This window comes from Oryza brachyantha, chromosome 6 (assembly GCF_000231095.2).
Source record: "Oryza brachyantha chromosome 6, ObraRS2, whole genome shotgun sequence".
NCBI classification, from domain to species: domain Eukaryota; kingdom Viridiplantae; phylum Streptophyta; class Magnoliopsida; order Poales; family Poaceae; genus Oryza; species Oryza brachyantha.
Window position 1 is genome coordinate 12,509,945 of NC_023168.2, and position 19,094 is coordinate 12,529,038.

Here is a 19,094-nt window from a genome sequence, read left to right on the forward strand (position 1 = left end):
TGCATCATGTTGTAACCTTGTTGGATGAACTATCCATATTAGTGAGTGAGATGCAAATTTTTACTCCATATGAACTATTAAAATTCTTCCATTGCTAATTTTAGTGATTCCATAGCGTAGCTGCTGATTTTGTTCCCCCTCAATATTGTATTGATTATTTCAAAACATGTTCTAAAGTGTCTCATAGTCATAACTAGTTCTAAATTTTAAATCAAACTCTCATATTTAAAATTATTAGGCTGTAAACATGTTCTAAAGTATCCCATAGGGATAACTGGTTTGCAGATTTAAATCAAATAATTTCATTTAATTCTCTATTCTAGAAAAATTGGGAGCAAACTCACCTATTGTAGTGTGCTCAACCAGGGGCATTTGGGTCATAATATTGATGCAAATATATATACACACATTTTTATATGTAGCAAGGAGACCAAATATTAATTTAGCAAGCTGATTAGTTTGAGAGTGGCATTTTAGCGAATGCAAATTCTAGAATGGTATAGGGGGAATGCATATATTGAAGATGGCGTAATAGCAATTTTCTCCTTAACTAATATATGTGATCTCTACAGATGAAGGCAACTACAAATGTAAATTTAGGTGTGGTTTCTTAATCAATTAAAAATAATTTTTTTATCTACCTTTCCTTTTTATCCACATCCATATAACAAAAGTTTCTTCAATAAATGATAAGAGATAACTCTAAACCGTTGTCATGCGCACGGAGCAACAATGTTTCTCTTTGTTCCTCTCTCTGTTCTCCATGTTATCATATTAATTTTCTTTCATGGTGATGACGAGAGACAGCTAATGAACACTTTTGTAGGTGACCTTATATGCGTGTTGGCTAAACAGACACGTACAGAATTATAAAATTATATGTACTAATTAAGTAAAGACTAAAGACTTGACGCTATAGAAGTGAACGGTAAGATGGATGGTTAAATACAAAACGAGAGAGATTTTGCTGTCACAGCAGAATTCATTCCATCCAAATATTGTGGATTTAATTCTATACATATGTCTATATCAAGTAAATGGTTGATTACTAGCAAGGAAAGACAATGATTTTCTGGCTTCATGCGAACAAAAACACAAAAGCATATATAGGGACGGCGATCGGCAACTGTCATATGCATGAGCAGATATTTCATTTTGAAACAATGCACCCATAACCATTTCTATACATGGCATGTAACGCATAATCTCAAAATGTGCACTGCTTTAATTAATTAGGTACAAATTTCCATACGACAGAACTTTACATAGGATATGTAGCTGGGAATTCCATATTCCATATACAACAGAAATTAGATAGGATACGTACCTGGGAATTCCAAATACCGAGGAAATACTATGGCTATAAATTTACGTCCGTACCTTGGAAATCCGAAGAAAAACAAACAACGCAGAGAGCAGCAACAGAAAATTAGTCAAGAAGAAGAGAAGTTTCGTGGAGAAGAAATTAAAGATCAAGGACGACGACCATGGCTCGCGTTGGCACCTGTGCAGTGATCGATCGCCCTTCTCGTCCTACTCGCGCTTGCTGCCTCAGCAGGTACGCAAAATCAATCCAACAAATTCAAGTACTCGGTAATAGGTACGTATAAGCAAGCATGCATATGAGATATATATGGAGTAATTTGTACGTGTTTGTGTTGTGTGCAGCGGCGGAGGCGCCCCGTTGCTGCGAGGCGTGGGGCGACTACACGGGGTGCGCGGCGGGGCAGAGCGACGGATGCAACGGGTGGTGCCAGTCGCAGTGCCGCGGGCGGCGAGTGCAAGTCCCGCGCAGGGCAAAGCCAGAGCAAAATAGAGAAGGAAGTCACGGGCATCTGAATTTAGATCGGAAGAATGAATACATGGTAAAAAATCATAAACTTTAGTTAAAAATTTTTAGGAGGGGTTCCTGGAACCCTGGATATATGGAGCTTCGCCACTAGCCCCACGGCGACCACCCCTACTGCCACTGCTTCTGCTAGCTAGCTACCATACATCTCTTTCTCATCATATCTAGCCTCCATTAACTAGCTAGGTTCTACTTCATACTTAGAGAGGTTCATTAGGTTAGTTCTACGCACAATTAATATCATCACTCCAGTTTTGAATTAGTGGAGTCGTCAGTTAGATAGGCTCAGTTGGGGACTATTCCTACTTATATATGAGCAATTAATATATGCATGCATGATGCATGTAATCGGTTTTGATATAAGATATGGTGTGGGAGATTATTCTGATTACATGCACCACCAGACATACGAACGACTTCTATCATTTTCCCTCATCTTATAAGTTGCATCCAAATTTTAAATTCTAAACCTTAATTTTTTAAGCCGTAGCTAGTATATATAGAACTTCTGCTCAATATTATTTCCTAGTCATCTTTTACCGGAAACTATATTGCTACATGTCCTTGCAATTTATAATCGGCATAAGTGAACGATAAGCATATACCCGAATTACAAAATATCCGACAGGTCATTAATTATATCTTTTTAATCTCAGACCCTCAAAGGATCATATCTAGAAATGTAAACTTGTGCTTGATAGTCCAGTTGATTGAACCATCCAGTCCAATGTTCTTTCATGGATGCAACTGGCTTATGAAATTCGCACGAGTGATTTATGGACTACTCCTTCCAGTAAAATCATTTATAACGAGATTTAGTTAAAATTCTAAAATTCCGACCACCGATAATTTGTTAGATGCTAAGTTTAAATACCGGACAAATGATATACATGGGCTTATTTATGAGTGAGTCAGTGGCACATCCGTTGAGATGTTTCAATAGTTTGGTTGGGAATAGAAAATTAGGGTGCCTTTGGTTGGAGCGAGTTTTTAGAAGGCAATCAGAGTTGAGAGGGATTCAATTATTAACTTTGTTGTGTGGATACAAGATATGAAAGTTTTAAAGGGATACAATATATAGAGGATTGATGAGGAAACACCCTGTATTTTAATACCTTGGGAGGGGTGGGAGTTATGAAAAAAATTCCTCCTTTTACACTATTTAAATAAATCTGAGTCGTTCATTGCTGCTTAAAATTTAGCCCCAACTTAAACTCTCTTACCAAATAAAGGATTGGGACTAAAAATCAAATTCCCATCCTAATCTCATTAATGATTGCCCCCCTCTCAACTTCCAATCATCTTCCCCCAAAGTTACAAGTAAACCGGATTTAGTTGGGAAAGAGAAGATATAGGCTAATGCACATTCGATTATCAATAGGGTTGCAACAATGATGTCGGTTTGGATAGATGGTGTCATTGGGTTTTTGCAAGAGCTGGTCAAATATATTAAATATATTAAACTTATGCCCTTATTTAGTTTTCCCTACGCCCTTTTATTTGACGAAAAAGTCTACATATACCTGGAAATATGTGTGTTGGTCTAATTAACCCATATATTGAAGTGTGAAACTAGATACTCTATCATGAAGTATGAAAACCATGTCAACTAACTCGTAGTGTGTTATAGTAGATTAGTAGGTACGTGTTTTTGCAATTTAGACTGTGACATGGTACCGATATTAGTTGCATGGCATTCCCTAATGATTTATTTTCATTCACGGCTCATAAGGCGAAAATTACATATTGGTTCTATGGTATGACCAGAAAGATTATTTTCATTCACTGACCAAAATACTAAAAGTACATATTAGCACTAATTACATCATCCTCAAACACTCGTTCTTCTTATGAGAAAATTACTTAACCAACTTTATCATTTAATCAGCATATCATTGTCCCCTCAATAGTCCACATTGTCAAAACCGAAGCAACGCCACCGTGCGTAGAACAAATCCCCGCATATAAAATTATTCTAGGGGTTATTTAAAACGATTTTTATATATACATCAGGGGATATAGAATGCCCTGTTTTGTATTTTTGAGTTTAATAGTCCTATCCTAATACTTCGGGGTGTAAAATAGATTTATTAATTCTATATTTGAAAGCAGTGATTGACAATTACATTTTGTATTAAATAATCAGCTGGCACTTTTAGCTAATCAGAGTTGACACAGATAGATGTATGAACTAACTATTTATCAGAGATTTTGCTACTACAGTACGAACTGTGATATATGAACGTAGCAACTGTGGGACACCGTCTTGTTCTGCAGCTTTCTAATTTTATTGGTCTTTTTATATCAGAGTTACTATATTTGCTAATATAAAATTAGGTACTCATGGGAACTTTCTTTCATAACCATAAAATTTATCTTTATCGTCATTCTTTTTATTCTAGAGCACTATGTAGTACCACCGATATACGTCGATATATAAGAGTGGTGTGGGGAATTAGGATGAGTAAAATAAGTGCAAATGTGCACGGAATGAAATGCTAAAGTGGACACGGAAAATGATGGCGATGTGAGGCTTAGAGCGAGTATAATAGCAGGCTATAAGTTAGCTAAGAAAGGAGAGCAGTGAGCTATAGATTTACGAGAGAATTCCTTATATGCCATCCTTCTATGCCATGAAAAAAATTAAACTTTTCTCTATATTATTCACTTAATTTTTCTGCCTTATATGCCACTATCGTTAACTATTCCATCCAACTATGTTAACTAATAATATTTTGCTTACATTCCTTTTATTACACTACATGCCAAATGACCCGAAACATAGAATTGAAAATTGATATTTTCAAATAAAATTTGAAATTAAGAAAATTGAAAATTGGTATTTACTTGAAAAGAAATTAAAAGCAGTAGTCTTGTCTTCGCTTCATGCGAACAAAAATGTTAAGACATACATATACACTTATATATAAGCACGGAAATAGGATCATGAGCTTATAGGAGTACATGGTAACAAATAATCTCAAAACGTCAACTGCTTAGGTAAATATTCCATAGAACAGAAATTTACATAGAATGCGTACCTGGGAATTCCATATTCCACATACCTGAAATTACATAGCATATACGTATCTGAGAATTCCAAATATAGAGGAGATACCAGGGCTTTAAATCTGCGTTCGTACCGTGCAAACCTGCAGAACAAACAAGATAATTAAGCGCAGAGAGCAAAGCCAAGTAGAATTTACGTGCAGAGAGATCGAGAGAAGAAAGATCAACAACGACCATGGCTCGCGTTGGCACCTCTGCAGCGATCGCCCTTCTTGTCCTATTCGCGCTTGCAGCCTCCGCAGGTATAAGTAAAACCAATCCAACTATGAAGGCTGCTCCCGCGATCCGTCTCTAAATATTTTGATACCGTTGACTTTTATTATACATGTTTGATCACCGGTTGCATTTCTTCTCATATAGCGTTCTTGGTAGCATCTGGGAATCTCGTCGAGGCGGCGGTACCCAGTGATGAGAGTAAGTTTCAATTCTTACTACGTTAACTTCAATCTCTTTAGGAAAAAAAAATTCAGGCCAGTTAATTAGTTTGGAATTTGCTCAATTTTTAGTTGAAATTTAAAAAAAAGAAAAATCCTAGAAACCATACGGGGTCGTCGATATCTCCTATCCAATTGGCTCGAAATGTCAAAATGTAGTGATTGATCGAACTTCCAATTAAACCATGAACCCTGCCTTATACATGTTGTCTCCTATTCGCCACACATTTTCCGAGGAACTTATATCAGAGATACAGCGTAAATCCACGACCATAATTTCAAATTGTTCAGTCCACAGTGCATAACAAAAATCGGCAATATGTACACCAGGACTTAATTATAATAATAATGAGTGTTTTTTTTTTTTGCCTTTTGTCTCGAGCTATATATATAGTTAATTCTATGGCACTAAATAACACACATTTCCTGCATATTTGTTTTGGGCAGATGCAACCGTAATACCGAGATGCTGCCGGGACTTCCACGCGTGGGCGGAGGAGGTGGGGTGCCCGCCCAACCTGGACGGGCAGTGCAACGCGTGGTGCCAGAACCGCTGCAGCGGAGGCGCCTGCAAGATCATGGGAGGAAAGCACTACTGCCACTGTAATTGCCACTGAAAATTTGCTCATCATCATATATGCTGTTGCTGATGCAGCTTCTGATAATAAAAGACTCGACGCTTTTTGTTTCCACATAATTATTATTTATTTGGTGGATTATGCTACCTCCCTCCCTGAAATCACTTATGTTTAAGAGTTTAAGGAGGTGGCTAGAACTAAATTATACGTATATTTTGATTGGTAGATGTATTACGTACGTGTATGTCTGCATATTTAACTATAGAATCTTACGGGGAACAAGTTGATTCCTTTAAAATTCCCGTAAAATTTTATGTTTAAACCGAATAGGCCTATGTCAAGCACAAAACCGGTCTGCGGCTGCGATTACTGCAGCTCACGCACGCTGCACGCAAATTGTTAATGCTGCTTTTGATCGTGTAAGGCTAGGTTTGTTTCTGATAAGAATTATTGTAATCTTGATTATTAAGCTTAATTATATTATTATAATATAAAGTACATAAAAAGATGGTAAGGTTGTTAATTACTTAAAAGTATCCTAGGGCAGTACGTCTTGAATCACCAATAATCTACAAAAAACATAAATAGTTAGATTATAGTAATCTTGACTCTAAATTATAATAAGTTATTATATTAATCTAATTATTTGTGTTGGATTATTTATGTAATCTATATATATTACAGTAATCCTAAACTAAAATAAAATTAATGCTGTAATTTTGTGTTTAGTTTGATGGATGCTGTAATCTATATATGTTTCTGGTAGTGTTTGGTTTAAGAGCGAGCGATGGATGGATGGAGCAACCACTTTACAGATATTCTCTAATGATATTGGAGGAGTGTTTCATGTTTGAGATGCTAGGTGAGTGTTGCGCGATTAAATATATAAAAACAGATTTAGTTTGTTCAGTAAAATAGATTTGGTCAACTGCATGTGTCCATTTGAGTTAATCGCATTAACTGCCTCCGACACGTGTTAATCCGCGCTCATCCCACTATCTGCGTAAAAGAATAAAGACAGATGCAGCTTTACCCGTGGAGACCACCTGAGAAAACAAATTTCAGGTTTTGCGCTCCTAACGATGACATTCTAGGATCTCTCACCCTACATAACTGAGTTCTTGATCTATAATTATATTCTCTCCCCTACATCCTTGAGTCCTTGATTTACAGTTATATTCTCTCCATTTTATATTATAATATTTTCTGATCTTACATCGAGAGAAGGCAAATCAAGTTTTTTAAGAAGCGCATAGTATTACTCATAGATTCATGAGAACGAACGACTACTTCAAGTACATCCCTGTCATCATGGTTTCTCCTAACGACAGCAATGTCAGCACATACAACTGGAGCAACCATACTAAATCTAGAAATGGAAGCATCAACGACAATGTTGGTTCTGGCTCTATGGCTGCACCATACATCTTCTTCATTTTCTTAATTAAAATTTTAGTTACTTTGCTTCTATATACAAATGAGATAGACATGCTCGTTCCTTTTTTTTTTCTCACTGGTGCGTGTGTCTGTTTGGTTCATCTCTTTCGTTGAGAGCCATTTGTTTTCAATGGTTTATATCATCATGTGGTATGCTATTTATTTCTAGATTAATTCCAACATAAAATTGCTAATATTTCCAAGACATTATTTCATTCATAATCCAACCGCGCTCAAAGAACCAAACACTGAAAAAGATTAGCAACGACCCATACAATAATTCATCATGCTTCTCAAGAAAAAGAATATAATAATTCATACAGAAATCAGGGAACACACAATGACAACTTGTTTAGGTCAGTCTCAACGCATGTTTTATGATGGTGTCATACATAATAAATAAGATGTCATATCAGCAATATTGTTAACTTGGTAGGGTCATTAAATAAGTCTCAACGCATATTTCATAGGGGTGTTATGCACATTAAATAAGCTATATTGTTGACTCTGCATTGCAGAGTCATTAAATAAGAGAGTTTCGTGATGTGAGAGAGGAGTTTCATTCTCATAAGACTTATCTAACTCGGTTACTTAGTTACCGTCTTAATACCTATACCATAAAGCTATGCATTGATACTGGCCTTGGGTTACTCCAAACACATGGACGAGTGGAGAGCAACGGAGCAACGAACAAAAAGCGACGGTCTGCTACACAAGGCAGAACAGGAGCAGGATCACCTCTGCCAAAAAGGCGACACAAAACCCAATTTGCCGAGCATGCATCCATCCACATGCAGCTGTTGAGGAATCAGATTTATTCACAGCAGAATTAGTTACCCTTGTTTCACCAATCAACACTAACCAAAAACAATAGTAACAGTAATGGAACCCAAGAAACATAGTAACTTGTAAAAAAATATATTGTTTTTAATATTATCTACTATGACACCAAAAGATCATGGTGTTTTCATCAATACAGCTGGCTAGCCAGATGGTTGTCATGGATTTTTTTTAAAAAACAGTAGTATTTTAATGGAAATTTGTAAAAAGAAAAGTCCATATGCCGAGAATTGCAAAAATAATACCCTATCAAATTGTGCCGTGTCAACATGAGCCATGTTGATATCTACCTTTTCGATGGAAGACCTATACAACCCTATTTACCGGGGGCTTGTGGATAAAACCCTTGTTGAACTGCCAACGTTTAATAAGAGTGGAGAAGGAGGCCCTGTCTAACTAGAATTATTTGATAGGTCCGTGGCTGCCGTAAGAGTAGGCCCTATTGAATTGGAGGTGTTTGATAGGGCCCTATATTCGTCATGTTTTCGATTAAGGCCCTATTAACCACTAAAAGTTTAACAAGACCCTATTTTACCATTTTTCTTACACTCCATATATCTTTGCAATTTTACAATTAAATTATATTACTTTTTAAAAATCATCGCCAAGCAGTGGATCCACTGCTACACATAAGCATAATAAGGATTTACAGATAGCATTAATAATATCCTAGCCATTGCAATAAAACATGGTTAGGTCAGCAATGCATTGCTAAGATTCTCCTCTGACTATTTCTTCCCTCACCAGTAACTATATCAAGCAAAGGATAACGGTGTCATGCAAGAAGCATGAGCAAAAGAGCACAGGCAGGCAGAAGCAAAGAAGACAGGAGGCATAGGCACATAAGAATCTCCTGTTGTTCCAGAATGACAGGACACCTGCCCATATATCAAGCAGCACATTGTGGAGATGGAACAAACTATATTCCTTCCATTCAAGTGCACCAAATAACCACATGCATATGCCCCACTAACCAAGCCACTGCTAAAACAACTAAGAATCTGAATCAGCGTGTAGCTTGATGAACTTAAGGGCATACCACAGTTTGTTTATTTACACACAAAAAACTGCAACAACAAGATGGAACAAAAGAAAGCCTAAATTCGCGGCAACATAGCCACCATCCAGCATTTCAAGGTTTTATTCTAACATAAATATTATTTCATCTTCTCTAGTTGATGCTTGGTGAATGATTGCAAGGAAGCCTCTTCCTCCTCCTTTCCATGGACAGTATGATGGCACCAGGAAAAGGATAACCGATGGATGGAATGGGAAGGCCCCCACTAACCAAAGCACTGATTGAAGGCCACTATTGGAAGGAACAGGGTTTGCACCATCTTGCAGACTTGCAGTGCATGCTGCATAGGGGATGGAAAGGACCAGACACCAAAAGGAAACTCAGGAACCTGGACCAGCTACTAACCTGTGGTAGGGTTTTTGAAATGTACAGTGCCAAGATAGTGCACTACCCTTGGGAGTTTGGACAGAAAGGAGAAGACCATGACAACCTGATGTGATCTCCTAACAGCTAGAATTATCACCAGCTGATGGAATTGGATGCATTAAACAGAAAGATGATGAATCATTACTGATGCGAAATTGCGAATGATCATCTATGCAATGTGATGGTGCTGAAGCACAGTAGCCTGGCCCTTCGAGCACCAGAGAGGAGCAAAGTTCATAGACCATCAGATGAAATGAAGTTTCTTACAAACTAGACATAAAACTTGCATTGCCAACTTTTAGTCATCAGGACAAGCAACAGATACCGACTCAACACTGACAATTGCAACTTGCAAGCACCAAGCAGAATACCAAAAAAAAAAAGTTTGCATCATACAGCACAACAATTTACAGCAGAAACTACAACAAAAGGTGAAAGTAGACAAACTTACAAGAACTTACACAACTTATGCTTCAAACCTAACATAACTGGTCAAAAAAAAAAAGACAAAAAGGAAACAAAATGGGTGGTGACACATAGGTATACATAAACCCCTTCTCACAACTTAGACCATTACCCTTGTAGTTCAGAGGATGGGGCCTTACAAGTAGTGATGATTGCATGGATTAGATATTCATATTGGGTTGGGTTCATCTTTGGCTCAGTTCCGACTTTTGCTCTTGTCAGTGGCTCTTGGAGCTGAAAACAAGGGTAATTATATTATTACCAATACGAAATAAGCACAAAAACTGAAATGCCATATAGCCCATGGTTAACACAGGAAACAGTGTTTCCCCATATTCAGAGATTCTCTACCAGACCTATGAGAAAAATAGGATAACCAGATATCCCAGTCCCACAGTAAAGGGAACAGAACAAACCAAGTTCATGCAAACTGGCACTTCTGATTATTATTATTATTACAATCTTCAATATTATAGCACATGGGATCTGTACTTACCAAGGCCCACTGCATCTGACCCCTTCATAATCCTCAGCCTCCTACAGCTGTCTGTGAACATTCTGCAATACAACAAATAAAAATATTTACCCGTCAAGTGGCTTTTCAAGGGCAGCATGTTCTGGTCTCAAGTCAAGAACTCATTGGAATGTCTGAAAAATCAGTGGGCCAGGAAGTGCAATGAAGCGCGGACCATGAAATTTCAGGAAAAATAAACTAAACTATCATGGCTATTCAAGTAAGGAGAAGAAATACAGGACCCACTACCATTATAGGTGAATATGACACATGGATTGCAATTTGGCATTTGTTACCGTAACCCACATGCTCCTCCCATATTTTTCATATAAAAATGATGATCTAATGAAAATAAAAGTATTCATCGTAAATGGGATATGACCTATCGGGACCATAGATTCATGCTTTTTCTATAGACCATATACAGGTAGCAAGCAATATACTCCCTCCATCCCAATATATAGCTACCTTTAGCTATATTTTAGGATGAAGGGAGTAGTAAACTTTGCAGCCTACCAAAGTAAATCTATCAACCAAGCAACACATAATTGCATATAAAGATAGAAATATAGAAGTCACTAAAACTTTGCTAATTTGGTGTTTGCAGATACAGATTAAAAGCATCATCATTCCTTAAGACTGTAGGAAACAAATTTTGCCGTATAACTGAATTACTCACTTCCATGGAACATCACCAACAAGCATCCAATCTTCATCCTTGTCCTCATAAGTGAGCACTAGTTCTGTCCCATTTTTAAGATCCATCAGGCGGCAATCAGATAATCCGTCTTTTCCTGACTTCGCATTTGATTCATTATGACCTGCAGGAGCAAAAATTATTAAACTAAACCCTGTTCAGGAACATTTCCAACAGAAATGAACACAAAAGGCGTTGACAGAGAAAAATCTTATGAGGAAAAAAATCTAAATTATGCAGTAACTAGAATGAATGAATAAAACGATAACTCTGTTAGTGCCTTTTCTTTTACATATTTCTTGGACTTACAAGCAAAAGCATGGGCGTTTGTAGCAGGCTGTAGTTAAGCACAAACAGTGTGACATAATATCGTACACGTAAACTATAGTTTTAGTTCTAGAATAGGAAGGCACAGCAATCTAAAACCAAAAGCTTCACTTGCCTAACAACGTTACTTGCCATGGAGGATAATAACAGAACAATGGTTCCAAGGATGAAACTACATGTCATGTTGCAAATGATTGGATCAGAAGCAATCCAGCAAACGATTAATATTTAAGAAACACATCTGGTCCTAGTTCTTTATACATTGAATCAACAGTTACACTACATGACTACAGCATGTATAGAATGCCAAATGTGACAAATCCACATTTAATTAATACATGGCATGAAGAATTGTCCGGTCTCCAAGTCCAAAGAAACTAGATCTACCTCGATATGGTAAAAAATGACCAGTCCAAGCAAGAACTACCTCACAACACCAACAATAAAAAGAAAAACAAGGCGCAAAACTGAGAGCTCACCGACGGTAAAGCAGCTGAACATCTTCTCCAGGGCCAGCGAGAGCTCCTTGTAGTTCTTGTACATCTTGAGGTCCACCTTCCTGAGGTAAGGAGCACCATCCATGCTAACCTTGACATAGAGGCACCCAGAGGCAGGAGGCTGCTGCTTCACCTCCCCGTCATCTTTGCCTTTCAGAGCAGGCTGGGTCATCGCCATGGTGTTCTTCCTGTAGCTGCGGATTGGTGGCCATCCTACCACTTGCGCCCTGTTGCATGATTGCACACACTGTGACACTGATAACCATGTACACTTGGAAATTATGCACGAATGACCGGAATTCGCAGCAAGAATTGAACCGCGAGCAGGTAGGTATGGTATGCCGAACAGGGAGAATAAAACCCATGTGAAGTGGAGAATTCGCTTCTGCGTTGTTGCAGTGATTTTTAGCCCATTGGCAAATTGGCATCATGCAAATGCAGAACAGGCACGCAAAAAGTGCGCACTTTTGACAGTAGAAACAGTGACCCCCACAAGATGAAGAAAGGAAAAGCTTCTCCAGCTTTCTCAAAACAAAGACATGTATCTTTTTTTTTCCTCCCCAAAATTGGTGTTTTGGTTAAATATAGATTTTTTTTACTGACAAGCTTGGGCAAACATGAACACCCAAACTCCAAATAATCAGGAAAATCAGGATAAACTAACTACAAGAAGCATGGCAGAAATCATACGGTTTCTACAAAAGAAATTCAATGAAGCCCATCAAAAATCAACTGTATTTTTTTGTCGGATAAATCACCTAATTTTCGAAAGTCCATGATGAAATCACCCAGTCAAAACCCAGCGAAAGAGCTCCAAAATTGCCTTCACACAAGTTCATAAAACCCTGACAAGAAATCGCATGAATCAGCACAAAAAAAAGGTAATGATCAACTCCAATCACCAACGATAATAAAAGAAAAAAATTCCAATAAAAGAGGAAAAAAACCTATTTTGAGAGCTTAAACCACCAACGCACCAAACTGACGAACCCACACGCACAGCAACCCGAGTCCCGAGTCCACCTACTTCGCCGCCGGCGCCTGCGCCTTCTTCTTCTCCTCCTCCTCCTCTTCGTCGGCCTCCGCCGCCGCCGCCTTGCCCCCGGCCGCCTCCCGCCGCTGGCCGGCGGGACCCCCGACGATGGCGTCCGCGAACCCGCGCTTCGCCCCGCCCTTGGGCAGCAGCTCGAGCGTCAGCGGAGCCTCCGCCCCGCCTCCCTCGCTGCCAGCCTCCTCCGCAGTTCCGGGAAGGCCCAGGCGCAGCTCCGTGGCCAGCGCCGCCGCCGCCGCCGGCGACAGCCCGATGTAGTCGCGCTCCTGTGGCGGTGCCATGGGCAGGTTCACAGCATCCCGCGCGCTCGGGAAATAAATCTTTGGCTTGTTTTGGAAGGCTCGAGGCTCCTTGGTGTTTCTTGGCTTGGTTTGCTTGGCTGGCTGGCTGGTTGGTCGGTCGCGCTTGCGATGCGACGCGATGCGAGTGTGGGGAGGAGGAGGAAGAAGACGACGGGCGGGGATGGGGGATTTAATGGGGGCGTTTTTGCGAGGAGGTCCTCGTGTTAGTGTGTAATTGCGAGGGTTTTAGGTGTGGATTAGTTTTGTGCTTTTGTTTTGTCTTTTTCCCCAAATTTTTAGGTGATTTTGTCTTTTCCTTTGGGAGGTAGGGCCATGTAAGAACTGGGTGACCCTTTTCGGGGAGGGGTTAACATAGGTTGGAACGTGAAAAAATGTTCAAATTAGTATTCCCTTCGATCCGGCACGTAAGGGTTCCCATCGTTGTAGGATTGTAACTGTTTCTAAGCTAAAACGTCAATTTAAAACTTAATTTCGACTTGATTTGATGATTTGTTTTACGACTTTTGTTTTTGAGTTGCTATAGACACATGTATACAAATTTTACTCGTAAATTATTTCTCATTTGTAAAAGTGTGGTGATAGGAGCCAAGGTCTTCCGTGTTTCTAAATTTGTATTGAATACTAATGGATTATTTGATATTTTTTATCGTTTTAGACAGCAACATGTTCTTCTAATCTCCGACCATGACTTTCTATTAAAATACATATAATAAATAAATAAATGTTTGCTTTTTATTAAATTACATTTTATAACTCACATATACATGTTGTCCTCGTAACTTTAAACTACAAATTTTAAAAGTTACTCTGTTATAAAGTTTTGAAAATTTGACCACGCTCTTACCCAAAATAAAAGGAATTATAGAACCTACAGAGAGTATATACCCATGCGTTGCACGAGATTTTATTAATGAAACTTATCATTAACAAATTATTATTATTATTATTATTATTATTATTATTATTATTATTATCATCATCATCATCTCTTGATTGTTGCATATATTTATTACTGGTATATCGCATAATGATCACATCATCCTTTTCTCAAAAAGGCAGAGAATTAACGAAAATGGTTGACACGCAGGTCCCATAATCATTTCTTTTTTAAAAAATAGAAGAGAGTTGATGGTATGGTGAGTGGCACATTCATCACCAATCTCCACCACTAATTTTTTTTCATAGGAGTACATATACTAACCATATACATTAATTATTGCATGAATCTAAGCGAGGTTAGAAAATCTCACAATATAAGAGGGGGAGTACTACTATAAATTAGAGTTATTTTTAAGTTTTTTAGATAGATGAATAAATAGGATGAAAAAACACATAAATATTATTTATTAATGAAGGAAGCATTGAGAGGAACAAGTGTTGATTGGTGTAAGATGGTACGAATATAATGGGTATATTTTTAGGTGGATGGAGTCCCGTCCACATTGAAAACTTTTGGGCAGAAATGCCGGAGGCTCTGGTTCTGAAATGGTATTGCCGATGTTCCATGATAGTATTGCTGTGTCAACATATATGGTTGTTAAATGCATCCATATGTTCAGCCATCTTTACGTTTTTCCTTTCCACGGAGATTTTTATGCTATCAACTTAATTAGACCATTTTTGCACCATAAACATTAGAAAAATCAAACCCTATTATTTTCTGCAAAATTAAAAGAAACTAATTGAAAGGTACAAATTGCGTGTTAAATGAATAATCTGTTGTGATGTGCCGCTGTGGACTGGGAACAATATTTTTTTTTGTGTATGCTTTTTTATTTTTTATTTTTGGTCGTTGTGCTCTCCTAAATTGAAGCATGCACTAGCTGCTTTAATTTGGCTCTTTTATCACGTCGATTTGGAACGAATAAATAATGCTGCATGCCTTTTTTATTTTGATATTTTCAGGAACTAACCGATGAAAAAACAGTGTCGCATTGGACGTCCAATCACTCATCTCTAGTTGCTCCTTTTTTTTTCCCTTTTTTTTGGCTTGAGGCTCTGCTTCAACAAGAGTATGATCCATGTCTAGGTTACAAAGTATACGTAGATCCTATTCTCTTGATAGAGTGTTAGACCGCATCCTCTCTGCCACCAGCGTTACCGATTATTCTACTCCTTAAAAATTTTACTTTTTTCATTTTTATGTATCTCACAAAAAAAGTAATCAATGTATTGGAGTTTCTAAATTTGAGGATAAATACATAAATAAAGTTTGGTTAAGTGCAGGAATAGATTCATCAAAAACTACTAGAGTGAATAATGTTCTAATCTTTTTAACATAAATTTATGTTGTTAGTATTTGTTGATACGGGTGGTATGATACATAAAATAAAATCTTTTTAAGACCGGTGAAATATAAAGATACTAGCTTTCATCTTACGAGTATTGCAAGCCATTGGTTTTCTCCTCCTTGATATCTTGTTAACGCTCTATTACGGGACATGTAGATATACAATGTCATCATCCAATACCGCACTTGCAAATATCCTATTGATACAATTAATATCACATCCATCGACCTATATACATTTCTCGATATAGACAAGGGGTAGATACCTTCATCTTTTCACTTTTACTTATGTTTATAAATCAAAATTTAAATTTTAACCTTAAATTAGAAGTTGATTTTAGAGTTTTTTATCAAAGTTTATTTTTAGTCTTTTTTTATATCACTAAAAACAATAAGTACCGTAAATAATATATTATTTATATTTTGTAAATATGTTGTTTGACTTTTCAAAGAAAAAGCCAAACAATAAGTACCGTAATTAATATAATATAATACCAGTTTAAAGAACAACTAGCTGAATCAAACTGGAAAATCACTGAAAGAGATACTACCTCCGCCCCATAATAAACTTATTTTTCGTTTTTTCGTTTCTAACGTTTGACCATTCGTCTTATTTAAAATTTTTTGCGATTAATATTTTTATTATTACTAGATGATAAAATATGAATAGTACTTTACAGGTGACTAATTTTTTTAAGTTTTTACATAATTTTTTAAAATAAAATGAATGGTCAAACGTTGGACACGAAAAACGAAAAATAGGGTTATCGTGGGACGGAGGCAGTAGAAGAGAACTATCGGCCGGGATTAGGATCTGATAGCCAGCTAAGCCGGACAACTGGCCGTACGTACTACAGAAACCGCGGGCGTTACCGACGTGGAGACGCCACCGGAAAGACGACGAACGCTGGAGCCCGGCGGTCCGGCGGTTGCCAGGCCGCTGCGCTGCGCTGCCGACGGCGATGGCGACGGCCGAGCTGCCCGGCCGGCCGGCTTTGGGGCGTGGCTAATAGCTGGTCCATCCATGGCGGATCGATCAGCTCGTTGATTGGAGCTCGCGCGCTGATCAGGTGAGCTAGGCTAGGCTCCACGCGCACGTGTGGGTGGATGTGTCGCTGCACGTTAGGTTACAATTTAGCTGCTAGCTAGGGACCGTACGTGCGTACGTTCACCTGCGTGCGTGTCCCTGACAGTGGGCGCGTTCGCAAACGTCAACGAGGCTACTCTTTTTCTCTCGTTGGTGCGTATGTTTTCGGGTGTGTTTTTATGTAAAAAAAATTTATATGAAAGTTATTTAAAAAATCAGATTAACCTATATTTTAAGCCTATAATAAATAATAATTAATTAATCATATGCCAATGAATTTTCTCGTTTTACCTGTCCTGTTTAGTCAAACTCAGCGTCTTCGCCAACCAATGGAGAATGACAAGAAAGGAAAACAAAAGTTCAATGAGAAATTAATATAATGTAATCGAACCCGACATCCAAGAAGACAATACCACTTCTAAATTCTGGAGGAAACCCCGGAGTGCTTGTGTGCTTTTTGTCTTTTTTTTTATAGGTCAATCGTAGCAAATAACGGTAAAGACCAAAAAAGAAATTCTATATTAAAACTTTGTGACATTACCCAAACTAGCTAGCTACCCGATATACACAACACGGAAGATGTTTCAGCATATCAAGTTCAGGGGTTAATGAAAAATAAGTGCTCCAAGTTGACGGGCACCGTGATATATATAGACAAGGTTTTAAAATTATATTTCTCATTATCTTATCAAATATTGTATTCCTTCTGTTTTAAAATGTATCACACTTTAATTTTTTGGACATAAAAATTTTGACCACTCATCGTATTATTTTTTGAAAGTATCAATTTTTTTTGTTGCAACTTATTTTACCACTGCGACCGCGTTCGGTAGTAAGGCTAGTTACCCGCACGGAAAACACATTAATGGATTAGTACATGATTAATTAATTATTAATTATAAAAAATTAAAAAATAGATTAATATGATTTTTTAATACAACTTTTCAATAAAAAAATTTTCACAAAAATATACCGTTTAGCAGTTCGAAAAACGTGCGTGCGGAAAAAGACAGAATATGAGTTATATATGTAGCCAAACGAACACGGCCTAAGAGAACTTTAAACCCAACATACACTTTTTATTTACTCTAAATATTTAAATAGAACAAATGATTAAACATTACATCTAAAAGTTAAAGCACATATATTAAAAATTAGATGTAATAATATAAACACTATACATGTTATGCGAAAAGTATTTTGATAACATTAAAATTTAATAGGCTTTATTAATACTACAAAATAGAAATTGTTGTCGAAGTTCCACATGGGACACCATAGACATGTCTAAAACACTTGCTATCTTCACTCACAATATCTCGACTCACAGAAGAATGATGTTTTAGATCCATGCTAAGTTAATTTAGCAATGCCCTACAAAGGATTTAATTTCAAAATAATTATTGCTTAAAATGTAGGTCTTTTCACATAAAAAGTTTGTATAGTTAAGTTTATCATATTAAATACTTTCACGATTTCATACTTGCATTAATTAATTTTTTACTACTAGCTAAATATATGTGTGTTGCAATTAGTAATTGACAATAGCAAAGTTAAGTTTGTTGATTTTTTTTTTAATTTGTTGAAACAAAATCACATGTGTGTGTTACTGTGTTTAAAAATATAAAAAAATATTTCATTAAAAAAAACAAAAATACCATGCTTAGAAAAATGAGCACAAAGAACGGTTAGACCATTCGATATAATGGTCCACTTAATAGAGATGGTGATTTAATAAAGATAATGATAGTGGTAAACTCACCACAACTACTTGTGTTTTATTGTAGCATAGATAGAAAAGACTTCAATAGCTGCAGTTTATTGAGTTCACAAGTCCAAAATAACATTATCATCATCTCGTGACTAGAGAGACGGAGGATCAAGGTAGTAGTATCAATAGCTGCAGTTTAGGGTCAAATTAAGAACCTCAAGGGGGGTGTTAAAATATTGCAAACCTGTCGAGAAAAAGGCTCTTAGTGCTTCCGACAACAGCCATGATTAGGGCTTAAGAATGTCCTCACGGAGGAGGGCATGAATCAAACCCTAACCATGTTATCTCTCTTCTTAATCTTGCGGTGCGGTGCGGTGCGGTGCATATTAATGTAAGTAGCAATATAATACATGGTGCTTACCTGCATTTGTCATCCTAACACAGCACAGATTGGCACTGGCTGCCATGTCGAGTGTACTATTAACGTTGACCATGTATGTAC

The 19,094-nt window shown here is 37.4% G+C and overlaps 1 protein-coding gene across 1 annotated transcript; it reads right to left on the minus strand.

Moving 5' to 3' along the window:
* Window positions 1-9,984: 9,984 nt before the first annotated feature.
* LOC102709746 (auxin-responsive protein IAA21) lies at window positions 9,985-13,643 on the minus strand. Its single transcript, XM_006655989.2, has 5 exons — window positions 13,179-13,643; window positions 12,134-12,378; window positions 11,310-11,451; window positions 10,613-10,674; window positions 9,985-10,350 (listed from the first exon to the last, which is right to left on the minus strand). The coding sequence occupies exons 1-5, from the start codon at window positions 13,481-13,483 to the stop codon at window positions 10,313-10,315; spliced, it is 792 nt and encodes a 263-aa protein (XP_006656052.2). The 5' UTR covers window positions 13,484-13,643; the 3' UTR covers window positions 9,985-10,312.
* Window positions 13,644-19,094: the final 5,451 nt, after the last annotated feature.

What these genes read in the sequence shown, in the direction of transcription:
- LOC102709746 (XM_006655989.2), bottom strand. Translation starts at nt 13,483, where the DNA reads ATGGCACCGCCACAGGAGCGCGACTACATCGGGCTGTCGCCGGCGGCG. An exon ending in GCGCAGGCGCCGGCGGCGAA is followed by an intron (nt 12,379 to 13,178) that starts GTAGGTGGACTC and finishes ATCATGCAACAG; the next exon opens with GGCGCAAGTGGTAGGATGGC. An exon ending in GTTGGTGATGTTCCATGGAA is followed by an intron (nt 10,675 to 11,309) that starts GTGAGTAATTCA and finishes GTTGTATTGCAG; the next exon opens with AATGTTCACAGACAGCTGTA.